This window comes from Sturnira hondurensis, unplaced genomic scaffold, assembly GCF_014824575.4.
Source record: "Sturnira hondurensis isolate 20B ecotype Veracruz unplaced genomic scaffold, ASM1482457v3 Scaffold0019835, whole genome shotgun sequence".
Taxonomy (NCBI): Eukaryota; Metazoa; Chordata; class Mammalia; order Chiroptera; family Phyllostomidae; genus Sturnira; species Sturnira hondurensis.
Window position 1 is genome coordinate 268,169 of NW_028092466.1, and position 24,340 is coordinate 292,508.

Here is a 24,340-nt window from a genome sequence, read left to right on the forward strand (position 1 = left end):
GTGGGAGGTTGCATTGACTGATCTGTAAATTTTGACCAACCATACATTCCTGGAATAAACCCCACTTGGTCACAGTGTCTTATTCTTTTTATATAGAGCTGTATTTGATTTGCTGATATTTCAAGGATTTCTGCATCTACACTTATGAAGGCTGCTGGTCTATAGTTTTCTTGTAGTGTCCATGTCTAGTTTTGTTATCAGGGTAATGCTGGCCTCATGCATTAGGTGCAAAGCTTTTCTTCTATTTTCTGAAAGAATTATGTAGGAGTCACGTTATTTCTTTAAATGTTTGGTAGAATTTGCCAGTGAAACTACCTGAACCTGGGCTTTTGTTTGAGGAAAGTATTTAATTACTTTATGAATATAAGACTATTCCAGATATCTCTCTCTTCTTTGGTAAGTTTTGGTAATTTGTGACTTTTAAGGAATTTGTACATTTTATCTAAGTTTTCCAATGCATTTGCAGAGTTGTTTTAGTGTTTTTTAAATCCTTTTGATGACTTGTCAGGTCTGTAGTGACATCTTCTTTACTCCTTATGTTAGTCATATGTGTATTCTCTTATTTGTTTACTTAGTTTGGCTACATCAATTTCATTGATCTTTTCAAAACATCAGCTTTTAATTTCATTCTCTCAACTGTTGTGCAATTTTCTATATTATTAATTACCATTCATCTCTTTTTTACTTCTTTCTTTCTGGTTGATTTGCTTTTATTTGATTCTTTTTCTATTTTCCTAAGGTGAAAGACTAATTTATTTACTAGAAACTGCTATTCTTTTCCAATGTAAGCATTTGATGCTATTCGTGTTCCTCTAAGCTTTAGCTGCATCCCACAAGTTTTGATATATTGTATTTTCATTTCCATTCAAAATATGTTTAAATTTGCTAAGAAATTTTCTCTTTGGACCATGAATTATTTATAAGTATATTGTTCAACATTGGAATTTTCTAGTCATCTTTATATTCATTTCTAGTTGAATTTCATTATGCTGAGAGAATATACTTTGAGTGATTTCATTTTTTTTAAATTTAAGATTTACTTTATCACCCAAATTTAAGATTTACTTTATGGTCAACCTTGGTGAATGTTTCAGGATCATGTGAAAAGAATATGCATTCTTTTGTTGCATGAAGTGTTCCATAAATGTCACCCAGATTCAATTAGTGCACAATGTTATTCAGCTCTCCTCTATCCTGTTATCTGCTGGCTACAGATTCTGCCAATAACTGAGAAAGGAGTACTGATTGCCTTTGCAGTACTGAAGTCCCCATCTATAACTGTGGATTTGTCTGCTTCTCTTCTCAGTGTTTGTCACTTTTTGTTTGTATTGTATTTTCAACCTGTTTTCAGGTACATACTCATTTAGGTTCATTATGTCTTTTTGGCAAATTGAACCTTTTGTCATTATGTCATGTCTTTTAATTCCTGTAATTTTTCTTGATCTAAAGCCTCCTGTATCTGATATTATATATTTATTCCTCCTTTTTTTCTGAATGTAGCAACCTTGATAAACTCTTAATAATTTTAATTATTATTTGCAAGGTTTGGGGTTTTTCTGTATAATTATATCTGAAAATAATGGTAGTTTAAAGCTTTTTTCCACTTTTCATGCTTTTAAACCATATTTGGGAACTTTTTATGACTAATTCTCCTTAGAATAGCAGGGATGGACCTAGGCCATTGCTACCCTTGTATGATCCCACATCACATTCTGCTGCTAATTTAAAACTTCCTTCTCTGTGAGCCCACAAGCTTATGCAGCAGTTTTAGCAAAGAGGCACATGGTTACTTTTATACCTTCTTAATTGGTAAGTATTGTGCTCCTTTCTCAACTCACAGCTAAATAAATAAAAGAGATACAGTTAGGAAAAGAGAAAACCATTATTGAGTCACCAAAATATACCTAACAATCCAGACGTTTGGTCTGATCTGCCCTCTATTGGAAGTTCTCTTTGTTAACCTCCTTCCTTTATTGTAGCCTGTCCTTTTCAATGTACCCCATACACGTAGCCAAAGTACTGGTTCAAAACACCCGCACCTACAACCTTGCTCCCCATCTGCAACTGCCTTCAGGAACTCTCCATTGCCTAACAGACCACATCTCAATCCTTGTGTTTGGTTCCACAGCCCTACAAAGTCCAGGCTCCCCCAACACCTGGCCTTCCATTGGCCTCCACAATGCCCACTTCCTTTGTAGCAGTTCCACGATCCAGTGGACTCTGAAGCGCAATGTCCATTCCCACCTTTCCGTACCTGGTTCCCTTCCTTCAAGCTGCCTGCACTTCTTTATCTGTCTCTGAAATATTCTTAAAGGCTCCCTTTCAAGTTCTACCTCCTCCAGGAAGCCTCTCAAGCACCAAAAGAAAAGAGGTTTTCAGTATGTGGTGTAATTTGTATCTGGCCCATGTACATATCACCCAATGGCAAGTTTGGAACTTGGGCAGCACCTGGATTCACTGGGGCTCTAGTCTGTCAAATCTGGGCAAATCTCACTTCCCTTCTCTGGTTCCCTCTCCTATAAAATGGAGTAATGGGGACTCAGACTGCACTATGATGTATCATGGTCCTCAGTGATCACTCCACTCTCCTGCCCAACGTCCTTCTGATCTGCAACTCAACTGCTTGTTACAGGCTATGCTTTCTTGTTCACTATTGCAGCCTTTCCTACCCCACCAGGACTACTTCTGTACTCTCCATTGATGAACACAATAAACATTTACCTAATAGGAGGGGAAACTGCTTACTTCTCTCGGAGTACTACTGGGTATGTTTGCAAGGAATATAGCAGGCACCTGTGGGTAAGCATTTACATTTAAAGGCCTAAGGCTAATAATCAGGAAGGAAACTGGCTTCTCCTCCCTCCTCTGGTATATCCACGGAAGCCTAAAGACTAGGGAGAACCAAGAAAGATAGATGAGGATCTATTGCAAAATCAAGGACCGCTGTGGCAGAGTCCTTTTCTCCTCCCTTCTCCGTAAAACTGGGAGACATGAAATAAGGGCAGGAGGGGGTTTCACTGGAAACCGAACCAGGGTTTCCAATGCAGTGTGATGGGTGGAGTGGGGAGGGCAGCTGAGTGGTTTCCTCATAACAATCTGACGCTAGCAGTTAACCATGGTTTAGAATATCTGCCACTTAAGATCTGTGAGAAAAAAAGGTTTGTTTTTAAAATTTTGTTTTGTTTTTTGTTGAAGGGCAACAGAAAGACCAAATAAATATTAAAATAAGAGCAGGAGATAAAAGTAATAAAGAAAACAAGAAAGGTATCTAAGCAAAACAGTATATCAGGTGAATGAAGAATGAAATAGTGTGCACATATATGCACACACATGCATGTGTGTGTGTGTGCATGAGCTTCCTTGTCTTGCACTCTAGCCTCACCTCAAGTAAGGACTCAGTCTGTATCTGCTCAAGGTATAGAAAAATTATAAAACCAGTTTGGCAGGTTTATGCACAGTGAGGGCACTGGGTGTGTGAATGCCCCCTTCCCACCACCCATGGAAGGAGGCTTCAGAACCTGAAAGGCCCCAATGAGACAATATGCAAATACCAGGCTTATCACAAAAGGGTGTAAAAACCCTGCGGAACACTGCTGTGGATAATAACCACTCTCAGCCAGCAATGAAAGACCAAACTTGAATCGATAACCCTGATGGAGGAGGCAACTGCTCTTTGGAATATCAAAAAGAAATCCCAGAATCTACACCACAGATCAAAAAGAGGTATTAAGGAAGCCTAACAAACGTGGCTGTAGATAATTAAACTTTTAGCCAACGATAAAAAAGACAAAGTGTACTCAATGACTCTGATGGAGAATGAAGCAACTGTTCCTCTGAATATTGAGAGAAACCCCCCCCCAAATCTGATGCCAGAGAGCTGAGGTCCATGATGCCAGTGAGCCTCAGCGGGGAGTGAGTTTGTGGGAGTCCCATTTCCACACTGATGCTGGCACTTGCCGTAGCCAGGAGAAGCCTCAGGCTTCTGCGGCATCCTGGGACCAAATGGCCTGGGGACGGGGGCTGTGGTGGAGGGTGACCCGCCTTCCTGTGACTGTGCATTTGTGCATGTTGGATTGTGAGAGATCATTTCTGTAGGTTCTTAAAGCATGCAATGCAAATTCATACTGTAAGACAAAGAGAAGACCAGCACTAAGGAATCTGGCCTGATAGTGGCCCTGGCAGAGAGTGAGAAATAAGGAAGCCTACTGCCCAACTAAGCAAAGGCCCCAGTATGCCCACGTGGAACCTACCATTGTGTAATGAGTGGGTAGAGAAAAGCAATACTCTTCATAAATGGGAACTGTTACAGAACATAGTGTGGCTGCTACATCTCCAAGTCCACAGCTTTTGTTTAGAGAAATAAGGTATTTCAAAACTCAAAAGTAACAGAACACAGTCATGTGCCATTTAATGTTGGGGATATATTCTGAGAAATGCGTCATTAGGCGATTTCATCTTTGGGAGAACATCAGAGTTTTTTTCTTTTTCAATCTTCACCCATGAATATGTTTACTGAGTTTATATAGAGACAGGAAGGGAGAAAGCAAAACATCTGTGTGTTTGTGTGTGAGAGAGAGACAGAACCAGTGATGCGAGAGAGAAACATCAACCAGATGCTCCTGTATATACTCAGGTCCAAGCAGGGATGGAACCCACAACCTAAGTATGTGCCCCAACCAGGAATCAAACCACGATGTTTTGGTGCAAGAGATGATGCCCCAACCATTGAGCCACCCAGCCAGGGCTGTGCTACACTTTTATACAACTGGCAGCACAAATTTCTTTATATTACCATCACCTCAAACATGTGAATAATGCATTGCACCACAATGTTATGATGGCTACAAAGTCACTAGGTGATACAGAGTTTTCAGCCCAAGCATAATCTCATAGGACCACCATCGTATATGTATTCCATCACTGACCAAAACATTATGTAGCACATGACTATAGTAACTTGTTTAAAATAATTGAGACTACCTTACACATATAATGAGAAAAGCAGTCTCCCTCCCTCTCCTATTTCCAAGCCACAGAGAGGCACTGTTGGCAATTTTGTGTATTCTTCCAGAGATGCACCATGCATTCATACGCATGTTGACTATAGGTGTTTGGGAGCCTATTCACCTCTCATACCCTCTTCACAGAAATTAGGTTGAATACGATACTCAAGGTTCTGCATCTTACTCTTTTCACTGCTCAGTGCATCTTGGAGATGGCTACATGTTGGCACGTTCAGATTTGATTCAGACAGTGCTCCATCTAGATGTCCCATAATTTGAGTTAATAATTTTTGAAGAATAAATTCTATACACACCCAGATTAATGTCTTAGATTGGCATGGCCCCTTTGCTATAGTGCACTTTGCTACATTAAATCTTCACTTCTATTTTCCCCTCATCTCCATCTGTCAGAATCTTCATTCTTCCTTCTAAGGTCCAGCTTAAATCACCTTTGTTCCTTGAATCCTGATTGACTACTAAAGCCGTAAGTGATTGTTCTCTCCTCCCAATCAATTCTAACATTTCAGACTGTTAGGACATCAGTGAAAACCAGCCTCAAGTAGCGGCAGTGTGTTCATGTCTCGTTCTCACTGCTGGAGTACAAGCCCCTTGAGGGCAACATCATCTCACTCAACTTTGTGTGCTTCATGATCCCCAGCACAGAGCCTGGCACAAAGCAGGCAGAACAAATGTTGTCTGTGGAGTGGGAAACATGTGCTCCATGGGAGTTGCAGGTTGAGTTTAGTTGAGTGTGCAGAATATCTGACAAAGTAATACCTACAGGACCTCAGAATGTGACCTTTGTTGGAAATAGGGTTGTTGTAGATGTGATTAGTTGTGATGAGGTTGTATGTTAGAGTAGATAGAGGTCCTTAATCCAATATCACTGCTATCAAAATAAGAAGAGACATGAAGACAGGGACATACAGGGAGAATGACATGTGATGACAGAGGCAGAGACTAAAAGGATGTATCCCTAAGCTAAGAACCTCCATTAATTGCTGGCAGCACCAGAAGCTAAGAGAAAGTTCTGACACTATTCTCTGATACCAAGTAGATGTCACACAATTTGATTCTGTTCTGACACTAACTACCCAAAATTAGGGCAGATGCCGCAAGTTAAAAACAAAGTACTTCACAAGACTACCCTTCATTCAGATGCCAGCCACAAGTTTTGGGTGTTCCCAAACCACTCATAATTATGCCCAGCTGACTGCAAATTCAGAGCTTCCCATAACTCCCTGGGGTTCAGTAATCCATTAGGACAACTGGCAGAACTCAATGAAAGCATTACACTTACGACTATAGTTTTATGTGTGTGGATAAAGGTTTTAACTTAGGAACAACCAAATGAGAGATGCCCAGGTCGAGATTTGGGGTGGGGAGGGGAGAGGTGCCAAGCTCCTATAAGTTCTCTTCATGAAATCCAGGTGCCTTCCCAAACAAAGGAACACTGCTGAGCTTTGGTGTCTGGAGTTCTCACACGGGGTTTCATTATGCAAACATGACAGATTAAGTCACTGGCCATCACTGGACTCTACCTCCATCTCCCCTGCCCCCTGTGGATTTTAGGCTGAGCCAAAGTTCTAACTCTTTAATCATGTGATTGGTCTTTCTGGTGACCAGCTCCCATCGTAACGGTATTTAGGAGCTCTCCATTAGTCACCTCATTAGCACAAGATAATATGACTATTGCCCAAGAATTTCAAAAATTTTGAAGCTTTGCGCCAGACACTTAGGACAAGGGGGGAATGTTCTTTATTATACCACAGGAAGAAACAGATTCTTCCCTGGAGCCTTCAGAGAGAGCATGGCCCTGCCCATACCTTGATTTTGAACTTCTAGTTTCTAGAACTGTGAGAAAATAGTTTCATGTGGTTTCAAGCCCCCCAGTTTGTGATAATTGTTAGAGACTTGGTAGGAAACTGAGTGGATGGAGCAAGATCTCCCCCTCTGGGTAACACTATGGTTAAATGGAAGTTTCAGTGTATTCCCTTTGTTTCTACATCATCCAGTATTTCCTAACACCCTCTCTGGCCATCTTCGACCCTCCTCACTTCTCAGCACACTCCAGTGCTTCACCCATGACCTCCTAGGCTACTCCCTCAGCTCTAGAACCTGACCCCAGGTGCCTGCTCGACTCCCACTCCCCATCCCCTGGCACTTCTCACAGGCCCTTTCTTGGCCAAGAGAAGTCCATTCAGGTGTGACTATCCAGCCATGGTGCAAACCCAAACCTCAACAGTAGCTTTACCTGTGACTGCTCCCTCAAGTTTCATCAAGGTCCCCTGATTCAACATCTGAAATATCTCTGGGACCTCTCCATGTCTCACCTCCTCAGCTACAGATCTGATCTGGATACCCATAATCTCCCTTGGAATACCTACCTGGTCTCCTAGTCAACAGCATCATCTCCTAAGTAGTCTCTCTGCACCAGGCTTGCTCCCTGCCATTGTTTCGTCAATATGCATCCAAAGTTACAAATCTAAAACCCCAATCTGATCTTGCTAACTCCCATTTAAAATAGTAACAGCAGCATATTACACTTACTGAGGGTTTGTTCTGTCCCAGAAACATTTTAAGTACTTTATGTGTATGAATTTATTTAAAAAAATCATAGGATGGAAAAATATCTCCACTTTGCAAATAAGACAATGGAAGCTTACAAAATCTAAGTGATTTTGCAATTCACAAGTGATAAAAGCAAAACAATGAACCTATGGGAATCTGACATTAGAACCCGTGCTCATAACCCCAAACTATGGGGAGAGGTCAATAACTTGTCATTGGTCCTTGGATAAAATCCAAATCTGCTGAATCATGTCTTATAAACAAGTTGAGAACACAACAGGCCCAGGTTTCCACCTGCTGTCCCTAGCACTATTAATTATGTGATCATTCTCTGAAGTATTCTATTTGCACAATAAATTAGATGGTCATCCTATTTATAATATTTATAATATTTAGCATTTTTGTCAACTTAGTGACAAAAAATCCATTCTGATCCCTGTTGCAGTAGCACATACAGCCTCAGCTCCTCACCCACACTAGGTTCCTCCTGCCATCTTGAAAAGCACCATGGACAATGCAGACGGGAGGCAGAGGGGTCAGCCTGGCCCCTGCAAACAGACAGACCCCAGACTAGTGAGAAAACAGAAACAACAGCCATAAGAAATCAAAGCAGGATGAAATAAGTGACAAAGAGAACAGCAGTTCTGAAAATGCACAAGGGAGCAATAAAGGGACAGACAGAAAGCGGTGGCATCTGACTCTGACAATGAATTTGACAAAAAGTTCTTGAGTCCCTATTCTATTTTTTTAAAGATTTTATTTATTTATCTTTAGAGGGGAAGGGAAGGAGAGAGGGAGAGAAATATCAGTGTATGGCTGCCTCTCGTTCGTCCCCTGCTGGGAATCGGGAACTGGCCTGCAACCCAGGCATGTGCCCTGACTGGGAATCGAACCGCGATTGTGTAGTTCACAGGCCCCCGCTCAATCCACGGAACTATACCAGCCAGGGCGAGTCCCTATTCTTGAGTCTCTATTCCAGACACTGTGATGAGATCTATAGGCTACAAGATGACAAGACTAGGAGAGACAGAGGTGCACAGAACTAGAATGCAATTCACTGAGGATTTTTTAATACTTTATTTATTTATTTTTAAACAGGGAAGGGAGGGAAAAAGAGGAGAGAAACATTAATGTGTGGTTGCCTCTCACACCCCCCCAACCCGGGACCTGGCCCACAACCCAGGCATGTACCCTGACTGGGAATCGAACTGGAGACCCTTTGGTTCACAGGCCAGCACTCAATCCACTGAGCCACACCAGCCAGGGCCAACTCACTGAGTTTTATACATCAATATGAACCAGTGCCGCCCTGGCTGGTGTAGCTCAGTGGGTTGAGCACGGGCCTGCGAACCGCACGATTGCAGTTCGATTCCCAGTCAGGGCACATGCCTGGGTTGCAGGCCAGTTCCCTGCAGGCCAGTTCCCAGCAGGGGACTCATGAGAGGCAACCATACATTGATATTTCTCTCCTTCTCTCCTTCCCTTCCCCTCTAGAAATAAATAAATAAATAAAATATTTAAAAAAAAATATGAACCAGTGCTCTAGAATACAGAAGACTTATTCTGATAAATAAATAGAAAGGAGAGGCAGCAGTTTGATCAAAGGAGAAAACTTTGCCCAAGTAATATTTGAACTTCATTGATTAACATTTCTGATGACACATTCTACAAACTCTAGTTTGAGGATTAGGTAACCCATGAAAAGTGGTCTTCACACTCAAATCACTGGGTTCAGCCAAGTTACAGTGGACACTTGAATGTCCAGACAGAATGCTTTCCTCCTTCCTCCTTCTGACCAGAACTTGGATTTTGTCCAGGTATCCATCACTCCTCCACAAACATCTCCTGATGCAGAGGGCATTCCCCACCCACCCTCCTGAGGGGTCTGGATGGCTCTGAGCTGGTCATCATGACCCTACCTCCTCTGCCAGTGACTGGGTCAAAGGCACAGGCGTAGCTCACTCACCCGGCCGGCCACACCCCTTCCTTCCAACTCACATTGATGGTCAATGGTAAACACATGAAATAAATTGGCTTAAACTAGAGGAAAGGATTCTGATCTTATGATTGGGACCACTTGAGCTGCCGCATACCCAATATGTATGAGGGTGGCTTATACAAAACAGAAATCTGTTTCTCACAGTCCCAGAGCCTGGGGAGTCCAAGATCAAGGCACTGGCCATTCTGGCAAGGGCCCACTTTCTGGTTCATGCTGGCACCTTTTTGCTATGTCCTCACATGGCAGAGAGGACCAGGGAGATATCTAGGGCCACTTTTATCAGGCTCTAATCCCATACATGAGGTCCCTGCCCTCACAACCTGATGGCCTCCCAAAGGCCCCACCTCCTAGTCCCATCCCCTTGGGGATTAGAGTTTCAACATGGGAATTTTCAAGGGACACAAACATTCAGACCACAACGCCTTCTTTGGGTTCAAAACATGGATGCAAATTACCTCAGCTGTCTCTGGCAGCTGTATTTTGACCACGAAAAAAGCCCGTCTGAGGAAAAAGCCAACACAGATGAAGGCAAAGCAAACTGGAAAGATCACAAGGCACCTGGACTCACCCTGCCTTCAGATGACCTGTTGTCTGAAACAGTTTCTTTGTTGTTTAAACCACTCTGAATTGATATCACTTACAATAATTAAGAGCATTCTCAGTGATATAAACAATCAACAGCTTTCTTTCCTGCAGAATCTCTTAGAGCTTTAACTACAGGTTGTAAATTTCTAAGAAGAATCTACAGTGTGCTGCATTTCCAAGTCCAAGGATATTTTTCCCACAGAACAAAACTTGATAAAGAAAATGACATTCTTCTTTCCACAGATTCAAAAATATAGTCTAGCCTGGGTTGTAGGAAGTCAGAGAAGAGATTCAAGGTAATTAACAGGCAAGAGTAGAGAAAGACTATAAGTAAAAGTCAGAAGTGAAAAAGACACAGATCAAACACAATTCAGAGACATCCTTGTAGTAACTGGCTGGACATGGAGGATTGAGAAATGACTTCTCTGAATACCAGGAAATGTTCCATCACTGCTAAGTTCAAAGATCCCTGGCAAACTGATCAACACAGGGTCTTTGATGCTATTGGTTGGAGTCTGGTCAGCACCTGGGAATGCTGACCAGTCACCATCCCTTCCCCATCCTTTGGGCAAAAAGCCCCTGACTTTCCTGTTGGGAACTGCTTCTCCCCATTGCAGTCTCTGTGGCCTGGCAATTCAGAGAGCCTCCTGCTCTCCCACTGTCCCAAAGGCACAGTTGGGTCACATGAGCCAAACCAAACCAATCAGACTCTCTTCAGTGGCAGAATCCCCAAAGCAAGCCAGTGACAGAAAACAATTGGGAAGCAAGCCCCCTTGAAGAGGTTGCCCTGTAGCCCTGCGGTAGGGGCACTGCCCAGTCACCTGGCTGACTTTGTGAGCCACCCCCACCCCCAAATCTCTGTTTCCCCTCTGATTAGCCAGAGTCTAGGACAGCTGCTGCCCCAGAGAACCCTGTTTGGTTGCAAGAACCCCTAGTCTCACTCCCAACCCATGCAGACCAAGTTTCAAAGTGTTATGACTTTAAAATTAGCAACCCTACAAGGTTATTAGCATGTCATTTCCTAACAGCAGACTATTTATTGTATAAGATCTGACATCTCCTGGCTGGTGTAGCTCAGTGGATTGAGCGCGGGCCTGCGAACCACACGATCGCGGTTCGATTCCCAGTCAGGGCACATGCCTGGGTTGCAGGCCAGGTCCCCAGCAGTGGACGCATGGGAGGCAACCATACATTGATATTTCTCTCCCTCTCTCCTTCCCTTCCCCTCTAAAGATAAATAAATAAAATCTTTAAAAAAAAAGATCTGACATCATATCCTTCCCAGAGTGTGAAGATGTCTCCCATGTTTGAAATTGAGAATTTCAAACTCATTTTTATTTAGACATTTCAGGGCCCCAAACTTAAAACACCATTATATGAAATTCCAGCTAGATTTTATAGTCTATATAAAATTTCATATAGCACCTTTGGTTTGAGTCCTGGGACGGTTTCTTGTCTGTTTGTTTTTTTAATATAATACATTTTTATTTTAAATAATTTGAAAGTGGTTAAAAAGTAGAAGCAGCAAGAATTCATATTACTCATAGTCCTATCCAGAGATAAACACCACATGCTAAACCTTCCAGTCTTTCCTGATTTCCTTCCAGAGTCTTTTCTGTGCATTTTTAAAAAATATTGCACAATCTCAGCTCTGTGTGCACTTCTGTATCCTGTTTCCTTATCTTAAACATTTCTCACAAGCTCTTAAATTTTTTGAATATTATGAAACACTGAAATCATTACCACTGTGTAGATGTGCTGGAACATACTTAATCATTCCACTAATGTTAGACACAGTTCTCCACCTTTCCCCTACTGTGGGCTCATTAAAGAGTACCAATGCAGAGCACCAGTATCAGAGCCAGCAGATCTGGTAGCCTATCTCAATCGCCTCCCTCACCAACCAGCCCTGCCACCAGCAGCAACTACACTCTCACCTGCTCTGAGACTCGTGCAGAAAATGGGGGATGGATCAGGACCACTTCCTAGATTTGATGTGAGGAGTGTAGGATTTACAGGAATGACTGTAAACTGCTGCACAAGTGTCTGTCAACGGACACACTTAACAATGAGCAGCACTGAAACCAAGGGGAGTGTACACACAGGTCTGCAATCACAGAGGTGCACTAAGGAGACAGAGCTCAGAGCTCTGCCCTTTTCATATTCTGTATTTTTTAAGGTCTCTGTTTGATTAATGTGTTATGTAGGAGTCTGTAGGGGCTTTTGCAGATTTAGAAACTGCTATCTTTGCACACACAGCGTGGAGCTATAAAACACCATCAGAGGATATTCTTACCCTTTCTGAAGAAACTGCAATGAGGAAACAAAGTGGAGAACTTTCCATTGGCAGAAATTTCATTGAATGCTCTTTTCAGTCAAGGCTACATACAAGATACTTGATTAACTTCAATAAATGTGATATCTGCATTTTTATGCAAGTCAAGAGCAGTTAATTAGCATGTTAAAACTGGCTAAACCAAAGTAACTTAAGGGATCCCCCCAGAGAGCATCTGCCTGGGCTTGACCTTAACCTGCACAGGCCCAGCTCCCATCTGACTCTGCCTATCTTGGTCTGCTACTTCTACAGCCTCCATTGCTCATCTGTAAAATGTGCCCATAAGTAGCATCCAATTCAGTCCAATGTTGCAATGAGTCAATAAAAATAATGCCCATAAGTACACAACACAGTGCTTGAGTACAGGTGACACAGCTGTGGCTTTTGTGGCTGTCCTCTCTCTGGGTTCAGGAAGGGACCGCCTTTCCCAGCCCCACCTGCCCCACAGGTGATTTGCTTCAGCCAATGAAATGTGACTAGAAGTGCAGGTGTTGCTTGGAGGAAACCTTAGGAGCCAGTGTCTGGTTCACTACATCCTTACCTACTACGTGTGAAACACGTACATGTGGGCCTTTGAAGGGCTGCTACCAGCCTCCTCGGCCAGCACTGTAAGCCATGGGGATGTTAAGGGTTTTGTAACTGCAGAACAACCTAGACCCTTCTAAGTAATGTAATAACTATTCATCACAATGGATTTTAAATGAGCGGGGCCATTAGTACTACTGATATCTCTAGATGTTTCATATTTGTGACTAAACATAGAAAAACTGGGTTTGATCTACGAAAAGATAAATAGGTATCAATTTCAAGTTATAAGTATTAGGAACTTAACAATATAAATAAGGTTGAAACAAATGCCTCATGTCAAAGATACTTTGACAGTATCTTTGAGAGTGATAATAACCATAATTTATTGAGTTATTATTTCCCAGGGGTTATGCTAAAGATATTTTACTGTCTTATTTAACCCTGGCAACAATCCCATCGAGTAGGTGTCATTCCAGTGTAGTAGGATGAGAACTCTTCTCCTCATTACTCCTCTCCCCACTGTGGGAAGGGTTTATTTAAAAATGCATATATATATATATGTGTGTGTGTGTATTTATATACACACAAAGCACTAATTACTATGTAGATACATACTAATTAGTATGTATGTGTGTATCTCTCTCTCTACACACACACACACTAATTTTGAAGTGGATATAAGCAAGAGAAAAGTGTTATCCTAAAGATGCCCCCCTCTGAGGAATCTCTGAGAACCTACAGCCACCCTCCCACGGAGACAAAGAATGACCTTCTCACAGCTGCACAGCGAAGGATAGGGCAGAGCAGAGGAGACTGCGGTGAGCAGAAGCTCAGGGAGGATTTCCAAGATAGGCAGTGGGGCATGAGAGACATAGCATTCCTGGGTAGGTAATCAACTGTGGTGCAGGCTCCCCATCTCCATCTTTAGCCATATCCAGGGGAGCCTTGTGACCAGTTCTAGCCAATGGAATATGAACAGAGGTGACATTTGTAAATTCCAGCCCCAGGCATTTAAGAGCTAATATGCCATCTCTACATTCTCTCTTCACCTTTCACAGTGACTGAAGCCACATACTGAGACTGGGCAAGGGGGTGGAGGGTGGATGCTGACTGAATCCCTGAATCACACATGAACTAGAGCTGTCTTTGGGAGACGCCCAACTCACATCACACTCCACACAAGCTTAAAATGAACTTCTGTGTTAAACCACCAAGGTTCTGGAGCTCGTGTGTTACCATAGCAGAGACTAACCTGTCCTGACTAATAAAACATAGAAGAATAAAGACTAGAAAAAGAATAAAACGAACCCAAAGAAATGAGGAGGAGTCAATTTTTAATTAAAAATTTAAGAGGGAATATTATTTTGCCTTAGTTGAATATTAAATTAATAAAGAGACAGATAATCCCAACAGCCATTAAAAGTTTTTAAAGCAAAATTTACTACCAGTAGAATTGATTAGAAAGAACTTTAAAAAAATAGATTAAACCTAAACCTAAGAGCTGATTCCACAGAATGTGGTGAAGAAGACAGTCTGGCCAAGCTAGTCATGGTGGAAAAGAAAGAGATGAAAATTAAAATGGAACAGGAGCTACAACTACACACTCAAATAGATTCTATTAAACTTTAACATCATAATAAAATAAATAGTTTTCTATATAACATGTTACTTAAATGACTCTGGAAAAGACAGAAAGCATAAATAATGTAGTAACCATTAAGAAATTGGGAAAAAAATCAAAACCACCTCCAAAAAAAGTCCCGGAAAAGTTGTTTCCAACCTTCAAAGAACTATTAATTTTTTACCTCATCATTATATAGAAAAAGTAAGAAGTGGACAATTCATTTTACACTGTTGTCAAAACTTGACAAGTATAGCAAAAGAAAAATATTTTTATGAATACTAAATGATGCTCTCATTTATGAATACTAAATAAAAATCTTAAATAAAACACCAATAAATTAAATCTAACAGAATATTTAAAAAATTAACAAACCATGTTCAAGCAAGATTGACCCCATGAAAACAAGGAGAGCTCGATATTAGCAAATCATTAAAGTTCAAGGATCTAGCACCCCAGCTCCTCGTGGGTAGGAACTCCGTTGCTGATGTAGCCTCAGCATTCAAAACACTGCCTAGAAAACAGTAAATGCTCGATATATACTTATAAAATAATTACTGAGTGAATGTATTGATAAATAAAGGAGGAAATACATATGGTTATCTTTAAAGATCATGATAATATAATCAAGTTTTATTTGGCATCAAAGAAAAACTTAAAGTAAAATAACAAAATTATGCAATACATAACATGATTAAAAAGCAAAATCTCTCACCCTGGCTAGGTGCTCACTTGGTTGGAGCATTGTCCCATAAACTGAAAGGTCATAGGTTCAATTCCCAGTCACAGCACATGCCTAGGTTGCCAGTTTGGTCCCAGTCAGGGGCACAAATGAAAGGCAAACAGCTGATGTTTCTCCCCTACATCAATGTTTCTCTTTTCTCTCCCTCCCTCTCTCCTGCCCATCCCCTCTGTCTTAAAAAAAAATCAACAAACATGTCCTTGGTTGAGGATAAAAACAAAAAAATCTCTCAAATAAATTATCATGCATTTCCATGGAGGATAATAAGAAGACATGGATGCCCACATATTGTCACATATTTTAACATTGTCCTACAAGTCCTAGACAATGCAATTAGGGAAGAAAATAAAATAAATACAAAATACTGGAGAAGCAAAATTATTGTTTGCAGAAAATGTGATTATCTACCTAAAAAACCCAAAACACTCAACTTTTTTAAAAGTACTTAAACATGATTGGTGTGGCACAGTTGGCTGGAGCATCGTTTATAAACTGAAAGGTTGAGGGTCTGGTCCCCAGTCAGGGTATGTATGAGAGGCAACTAATCAATGTTTCTCATATGGGTGTTTCTCTCTCCATCTTTCTCCCTTTCTTCCTCAGTCTCTAAAAAATCAAAAATCATGTCCTCGGATGAGGATAAAAAAATTGCTAAGAACAAAAACAAAATTACACAGGACCTAAAAGGACACAAACTATTTCATAGGATAATAAACAGACTTGAGTCAACATACCCTATTGCTAGAGAGAAAGAATTCTCTTTATACTCAATGTTGTAAAAGTGTCAATTTTTCCATCTTAATATATATACATTTTTTAAATACTGAACAAGAATAAACAAATGAAAATAAGCAAGAGAATACATTGATAAGGGAACAATTTATAGATTAGCTATGGGTCAGATACGGCAGGATCCTTAGGCAAATTTGGTGAGTTCTAACCACCACATGAAGGAGCTGTCCTGGGTGAAACGGGGATGAGGGGCCCTGACTGACTCCCACCCCAACAAAGCAATCCACCACAGCTCACCTGGGCAGCTGAGCCCACCACAACTGACCGATGTGTCAAGAGAACAAACCAGAAACCCAGCAATAGACACAAACAGGTGAAACTGTTTAGTACATGATAATGGTGGGTATGAATTGCATTATTCAATTTGATAGGAGGGTGTTTAATTTTTTAAAAAACCATAAATGTGACATACATCTAAGTCATATGGTACACCAAAATTAATAACTGATGCATTAAATATCTAATGGTAAAATGAAATGATTTAAATGGTAATGAAACTATATAAATATTTATGTAATCTCAGGCTGAGAACAGTGTTCCCAAGTATAACATTTAAGCACAAACCATAAAGTGATAGACTAGAGCTCACAAAATATTATAAAATTTTAAAACAAAATACAAAAAAACTGCAGGGAACTGTATGTGGCACATGACAAAGCACATCCATATATGCTTATTAAAAATTACCTAAAACTCAATAAGAAAATAGAAACATGACTTTAAGAAAAGTGAGGCAAAGACATGAGGGCAATTCAGAAAAGGAAACAAGTGTCCAGTAAACATTAAAAATGCTCAACTACACTAGAAATTAAAAGAGGGGAAAGGAGAGATTTTTGTTTTTATTCATGAAACTAACAAAGTTGTAATATTAGTTGCTGTCAGGGTTGGGAGAAAAACTGACAATTCTACTGAGAATGGAAATATGTGTGTGTTCATATATACAAAATATACACTCACATGGCTGTAAAACTCACATACTCTTTGACTCAGCAATTTTACTTCTAAAGGTTCAAGACAGCAAATCAGTGATAAATATTTGCTATGTGATTAGCCAGAGCAAAGCCATTGGCTATAATGGAATATTACATGGCCTGAAAATGATACTATAGAGGTATAGTTATTGACAGGGAATAATAGTTAAGATATTATTAAAGGAAAAAAGCAGATTGAAAAATAGAATACACAGTAAGGTCTCTATCTCTTTAAAAATATATAGATGCCTAGTAAAAACTTAGAAGACTATATCCAAAATATAAACTGTCATCTCTACATAATGAGATTATTGGTTATCTTTTTTCTTTTGTCCACCCATAAGTTTATCACTTTTCTACAATAAACAAATATCACTTATGTAATGAAAAAGAAAATTAAAAAAGTAAATTGAATTCTGTAGGAAAATAAACATTTATCCTAAAAATAAACTTTAAAGTTGGAAAACGAAAGCAAAAACATCTGCTTCCTGGGCAAAAAGGATGGTTTTAAACTGCTAGAGAGGGACGTGCTTCTTGAAGGCAGTGGGGTTCCAGGTGCCAGCTTACTCGGGCGCCCTGCACTCAGCAGGGCGGCCCCACCACCCTGCTCTCTCCCCACCTTCTGTCTGACTTACAACTGACTCAGCGCATTGCTGAAGCATAATTGTATTATTTGCTCTCATTATCAAAACAGCATTAGTAATAGCCTTTTTGGATTATTAGTAAAAGGGGTATTTACTACTCTTCTCTAAAAGGTACAACCATACATTAAATTATTGTTTTACTCAATGGCTACTGATTTACTTTTTCTAGAAGAAAAAATGGCTTTTATTACCCATCATGAAAAAACATGAATGGATACCAATACATTTCCTTGGCGGGGGCCAAGTGGGAGGGAAGTCAGTAACTGCCATGGAAGAGAATGGCTCCCTCGCAATGACTTGCAGGTCTAGGGCACCAGAATTCTGTAGAAAATCCAGGCAGCCTCAGGCTGACGGCCGTGTGCAGCCCAGCAGAGGCTGACAGCAGGCAGCTCTGCATAGTGAGGGGCTTAGAAAACCAGCAAAGAATATTCTCTCCAGATTTGCTAGCCCGTTCATCACTCAGTGAGTACAGTCTGTTACCTCTCACATACACACACCATAGCAGGTGGCAGGATGCAGCTTCCATAAAACTCTAATGAAAACCTTCACTCTGAGCCCTAATAAACAGCCCCAGTGGTCCTCCAGGGACAGGTTTGGGCCCGCCCAGCCCTGCCAGGCTAATAGGAAGACATGGCAGGGCCTGTGTTGGTCTGACAGGGTCAGTGCACTGTCAGGAACATGGCAGGGGGAAAGGAAGCAGTCCAATGAATAATGTGGAATTGGTTCTGCCTTTTCCCTGATGTCCTGTACACCGGGTCATGGCTTTAGGAGGCCTCCTGATGGGGAGGGCAGTGTCTCAGGAAGAAAACCTTCAAGGAAAAGATCCTCACTGGCTGCTGTCAGCTGCTTTGGCCTGAGCAAAAACGCCTGCAGCACCGGCACTCCTAGAGGCTGCTGCATCCTCAGCAGCCCACTGGCCAATGCTTGGACCCTGTAGCTGCATCCTGTGAGCTGCAGAGCAGCAGTGATGCTCAGCCAACTTGTGTATAGGAAACCAAGCCCACTTGGTGTTGCCTGCTGTTGAGCAGTCTAGGAATGGAAAACAGGCTCTGCAGACAATACTTTGTCTTCCACTCCCCAACTCATAACCTCTAAAACCAAAGAATGCAACCCAACCAGCCCTGCTCCCCCTCCCACACTTCCATAGCTCCTGGCCTACTGTCAGACACATGGAATATCACCAGTTTTTGCACAAGAGCATAGAACCCATTTACAGCCATCACTGGGCAATGGCTGTTGGAATCAGTGTCTACAAAACCCTTGAAATTTAGGCCAACATTTTTGGAGGACTGAATGGGCAAGCAGAAGAGGAAAATGACAATGAACTTCACCAACCATTGGTTGAGTACTAGGTATACACCAGCTGCCCTTTAACCTCATATGTGCCCTCTGGTGTGGGAGCTTATGTGACCCCCTGCTATGCAGGCTGAAAACAATATTATCCTCACCAGATCAAAGTGACTATTTTACTTCTCTTTTCTCTTCATTTAGCAGGTCTTGAAATTCCAGCTCAGAGCTTTAGTCTATTCAACCCAAACCAAATGCCACTTCCAAGTAAAATACTATACACCTTTCAGGGTTCTTCTCACTCCAGCAACTAATGAACTCTGGAAGATAACAAAAAAATGTGTGATAAATCAGGCATGAACTAGTTCTTCCCTTAAGTTTTGCTCTATCCTTCCAAAGTGCAGCTGTGCCTCCCTTCTCTGAAACCCCATTCCCACTACCGAATGAAACAGGCACAGTGTCAGGAGCGTCTCCCACTTCTGAACTGCTTTGCACCACTTCCCCATCTACACGTGGATCTTTTGCCCACTCATTCATTCAGTTGCCCATGAATTCCAGAGAACCTGAATTTCAGGCATTAGGGCAGTTGCCCCTGCCTGCAAGATGATTAAAGTCTAGTGAGAAAGATAAATAATAAAAATTACAATATGATATAACAATATCATGCCTTTATAATACAGATTCCAATAGTTCTCTATTGCAATATTCTGCACTGCAATATTCTCAAAACCAGAGAAGCACCTGGCCCACTACAAGCACCCAAAAAATATTCATCGAATGAATGAATGAACAGTCCATGCCATAGAGCATATAACCCGATAATAGCTATGACATTTACCCAAAGATACTTGAAGCTACTATGTATTAAGCATTTCCCAGTGCTGAGCACTGTTAGGCACTTTGCAGGAGTAACCTCACATCATCATTGCCACAGTTACCACACCACCACAGTGAATCTCTTACTCCTCCCATTCTGCAGATCAGGGAAGAGATGTGCATAGAGTTAAGCTCAAGGACCTATACTCAGTAAGCAACAAACCAGATCTGTCCCACCCAAAGCCTGTGCCACCCTGAACCATTAGGTACACAGCGGCCCAGTCTTGAAGGGCCAGGGAGGGCATGCCTCCCAAAGGATGGAATAATGTGAAGGTCCAGAAAGAGAAAAGTTCAAAGGAACACCATGAGCAAAGGCTGGAGAAGCAGACCAAAGAGGAGATAAAACTTTTTCCAGTTAAATGCAATAGATCTTATAAACTCTTTTCACAATTGCTAATACCCTCTCTACTCAGATGTGAGCACTTCAAGGGAACACTCTGAACTCCACAGAGTGCATTCAAACTCAGCAATTACATTGTGAAAGTGACTGGAGATCCCAACTCCAGCAGTTTTATATTCAAGAGTCAAAACCTATAACTTGTAGATGCAGGGCCAGGGGAGGAACTGTGGGCAGGAGCAGCCTTCAAGCCCACCTGTCTTCTCTAAAGAGAGAAAAAGTCCTTACTTCAAAGACACAAAGGACCAGAGTCCAGTGGCTTGCTAAAGCAACTTCATAAAATGACCTACCAATTCCACACTTAATCCCCAAACTTCCAATGCTGTTGCTTCTACTGATTCAAGAAATTAAGAAGCAATATTAGAATCATGCCTCACTACGTCCTCAATAAGATATAGTAAATGCTGCCCCTTTTATTTACCCACATGGATCCTACCAGTAAACTGTTTGAATCTTGTTGATAAACACAAATTGAGCACCAACTATCTATAAGGCATTGTGCTATATACACTGAGCATACAATGGTGATCAGTGCATTCTAGTGGGGACAAACAGACAAGAAAATAAACAAATGAACAATAAGAATATTTCTTTTTTTAAAGATTTTATTTATTTATCTTTAGAGGGGAAGGGAAGGAAAGAGGGAGAGAAATATCAATGCACGGTTGCCTCTGGTGAGTCCCCTGCTGGGAACTGGCCTGCAACCCAGGCACGTGCCCTGACTGGGAATCGAACCGCGATCATGTGGGTCACAGGCCTGCGCTCAATCCACTGAGCTACACCACCCAGGGCAAAATAAGAATATTTCAAAGAGGAATGAGTCCTGGAACAAAAATGAGCAGGAGGATGGCCTAGAGAGAAAATGGGGAAGGACAGCCTTTTGAAGGCCTTTGAGCTAAGACTGGGTGATGGGGAAGAGGCATATGGGAAGAACACATCCTCAGCCAGACAGAGAAGTGGGGAGACAGCAAGAGTAAAGCCCCCAGATGGAAATGAGCCTGGTGTGTTTGGGGCAGGGCAGGTCATTGGGGCTCAGCACAGTGCAGGAGGAGCAGGTAGAACAGAACAAATGTGAAAAGACATAGAGGGGTCAAGTCAAATAGGCCACTGGAAATATTTGGGACAACAAGATGCCACGGAGGTTTTTAACCAGCAAAGTAACATGAACTGATTTTTGCTTTAAAAGGTCCCTCTAAATGGCATTGAAATGGACACACAGTAGTAATACACAATAGTGAACGGGCCCTCACTTGACCTGGCACATGACACAACAGATGCCAACCAGTAAAGATAATTTATACACATGCCAGAACCCACCAGAGTCCCAATAAACAAGTGGAAGACCAGTGACCAGCTACTTGGTGACCAGCTCTTAGTGACCAGCTACTTGGACTTCCCAGAACATGCTTTCAAATGAATAAGACTACTTATTCTAAAACTCAACTTCCCTTCTCCCTCTGTCATTCCCTCTACAGATAAGGGTGAAAATAAAGGTTTTATGCCCAAGGCTTGCACATCTTATCACTTCTAAACACGCCCTGAAAAGAGACAGAAGAGTTGGGTTCCAGGGCCAAGGAGGAAGCACAAACATATTTCAATTCCAGCACTGAACTAAAACCCCAAGACCCAGAGAGACCAGCAATCCCAAGTCTATAGTCAAAAACCTACTGATCCCTTGGCTGGTCTGATATGATGACTGATGCCAGCCTGCAGGGGGACATAGAAGTCAAGACCATAATAAAGACCAGCTCAGCTGTATCTGCTAAACCACCTATACAGCAAAACATTATTTCAGCATCCAACACATCAAAAGACAACCCACATGAGGCTATATTTATAGCAAGACCATGCCAGAAACCTGGGCTAATCTGACTCTGCTATTCACAAATTCTCCCTCATGTTAGAGCACATGTGTTTGGGAAAGGAAAATGCATTCAAGTAATTTTAGACATGGTAACTTGGAAGCCATCTGGAGTCCCTGGAAGCATAAGAAGTCACCACATACCCTGCTCTCAAATGCCCACTGTAATTAGGGCAGTATGCTTACATAGGAATTCAGCATCCCTTATTCCCCAAGGATGTCCCCACCCTCACCCTACCAGACACTAGCTCAGGCTCCACTTCCCACCCAAGAAAGGTATTTGGTTTCTTAGCAAACCTAGTGGAGAGCCCTTGAGGTGTTGAGCTTGCACTTTAATTGCACCCAAGGCTGGGTTCTCTGCTTTCCACTGGCTTTAGAACTGTACACCTGAATTCCTTTGCCACGGCAGCTACAGAAACCCCTCTCCAGGGGCAGAAGATGGATGAAAAATCCCTTCAACCCAACAATCCTGTGTTCAGAGCATGTCTAGTTCTGGAAGAGACCCACCAGAATCCTTATGTAACATTCATGTATGTTGGCACCCCGCAGAGCTGCTCCTGGAGACACTGGCCCAGATGCAGCCCATTTCCACTGTGGTGACAGTATGCTGGGTCTTGCAGCTTCCTAGGGCCTGGCTCTTTCCGACTGTAGGGACTGTCCTCCTCCCTTACCTGGCTGTGATTCTCTGCTTATCTCATCTTCCTGAGGAGTTGGGCCTCCCATTCTGCAGCCTCTCTCCCTCCGCTGAAAACAGTCTTAGGACCAGCTGACAGCAGCGCCATTCCACCAGCACCAGCACCAGCACCAGCACCAGCACGAGCACCTGCCCTGCCCCCATTTCCCCCACCTCTTCGGATCCTCTCTCCACCTAAATGCTTTAACAAACCTAGCCAGGAGAGAGATCCCGAATCTTGTACAGTCATAGTCCCTGAAAACAAACAGGGCAGGAGGGAGGCTCAGCTCTGCCAAGCTGACCAGGCCCAACACTTGCCCTGGACCCCTGAGAAGCCCTGAATTCGGCGCAGGGGAGAAATACTTGGGGTGCGATTGCTGCTCGGTTGCCTCCAGCACAATCAGAGCAAACACCTGTTTCCAGGAAGCTTTACGAGAAAAGGGAGCAGGGAGTCCCGGGAAAAGGCACGGAGGACGAGGTGAAGGGGCAGCTGGGGACGCAGGTAAAGGATGCGTCACACTTTGCGCTTGGCAGCAGGAGCCCTAGAGCAGCAGGCAGAGCGTGAGAAAGACTCCGGGGTCTGGGAAGTTCAGAGAGGAGGGGTCGCGCCCACGAGCGGCACTTCGACGGCTCCCGCCAGCAGAGAAAAAGGACAGGAGGCCCGACAGGCTCCACCACCTGCGCGTCCCGGCGAATGCAGCCTCACAGGCGCGCACCAGCCCGCGGTTATCAGCGGGTGACTTACCTGCCCACCGTCTGGTTGGCCAGCTGGCGCATTCGATTGAACTGCTTCTTCATCGTGGCCCCACTGCCGCGCTATCCCGCGAGCAGACGAAGAACGGAGCAGCCCGGAGCCCACTGCAGGGTTACATGGCTCCCGCGCGGAGCCTCCAGGGGGACGGCGGTGGCACAGCGGAGCCTCCGGGAGCCTCTGGCCCGTGAGCGGCTCCCTCCCGAGGGCACCACCGCCTACTCCTCGTCCCGCCGCGGAGCCTGCTTCTGCATCCTCTTCACGCACTCCCCGGCGCCTTCATAGCGAAACCCGAGGTCCGCTTGAGAGCCGTCCAGGTCTGCTGGGCTGTGCACCCCCAGCCCCAGTCCCGCGCTGGGACCCGGGAGTCTCCAGCAGGCTGGCAGGTCCTCTGGCCGGGTGGTCCCGGCTGCGCCTGTGCAGGCGACGCCGTGCAGTCTGGGACTTGTAGTTTCACGTCTCCGTGGAGGTGGGAGAAGGCTGTGTCCCCAAGAGCTTTGCACTTTAAGAAAGAAACATTTTCCTGCATTAAAGAACTATGACTACAAGAGCAAAAAGGTGAGCATTTGCTTTTCGCTGTATTTTAAGTGAATGTGAGGCATTGTTGTTTTGGATTCACAGGAAGATTTATGCTAGAACGTACATAGCTCATGAAATTGCATAAGGCCACCCGATTAATGTTAAGGCGTGGGGTTAAGTTTGGGGCA

At 42.8% G+C, this 24,340-nt stretch overlaps 1 protein-coding gene across 3 annotated transcripts in view; it reads right to left on the bottom strand.

The window, feature by feature from the left end:
* The window catches only part of ARHGAP44 (Rho GTPase activating protein 44), a 173,552-nt gene extending 149,520 nt beyond the window's left edge, over window positions 1–24,032 (bottom strand). For all 3 annotated transcript variants that reach the window (XM_037028337.1, XM_037028336.1, XM_037028339.1), the window contains exon 1: window positions 23,628–24,032. In XM_037028337.1, coding sequence (XP_036884232.1) covers window positions 23,628–23,680 — 53 coding nt within the window. In that variant the 5' untranslated portion in view covers window positions 23,681–24,032. The remainder of the gene's footprint in view (window positions 1–23,627) is intronic.
* Window positions 24,033–24,340: the final 308 nt, after the last annotated feature.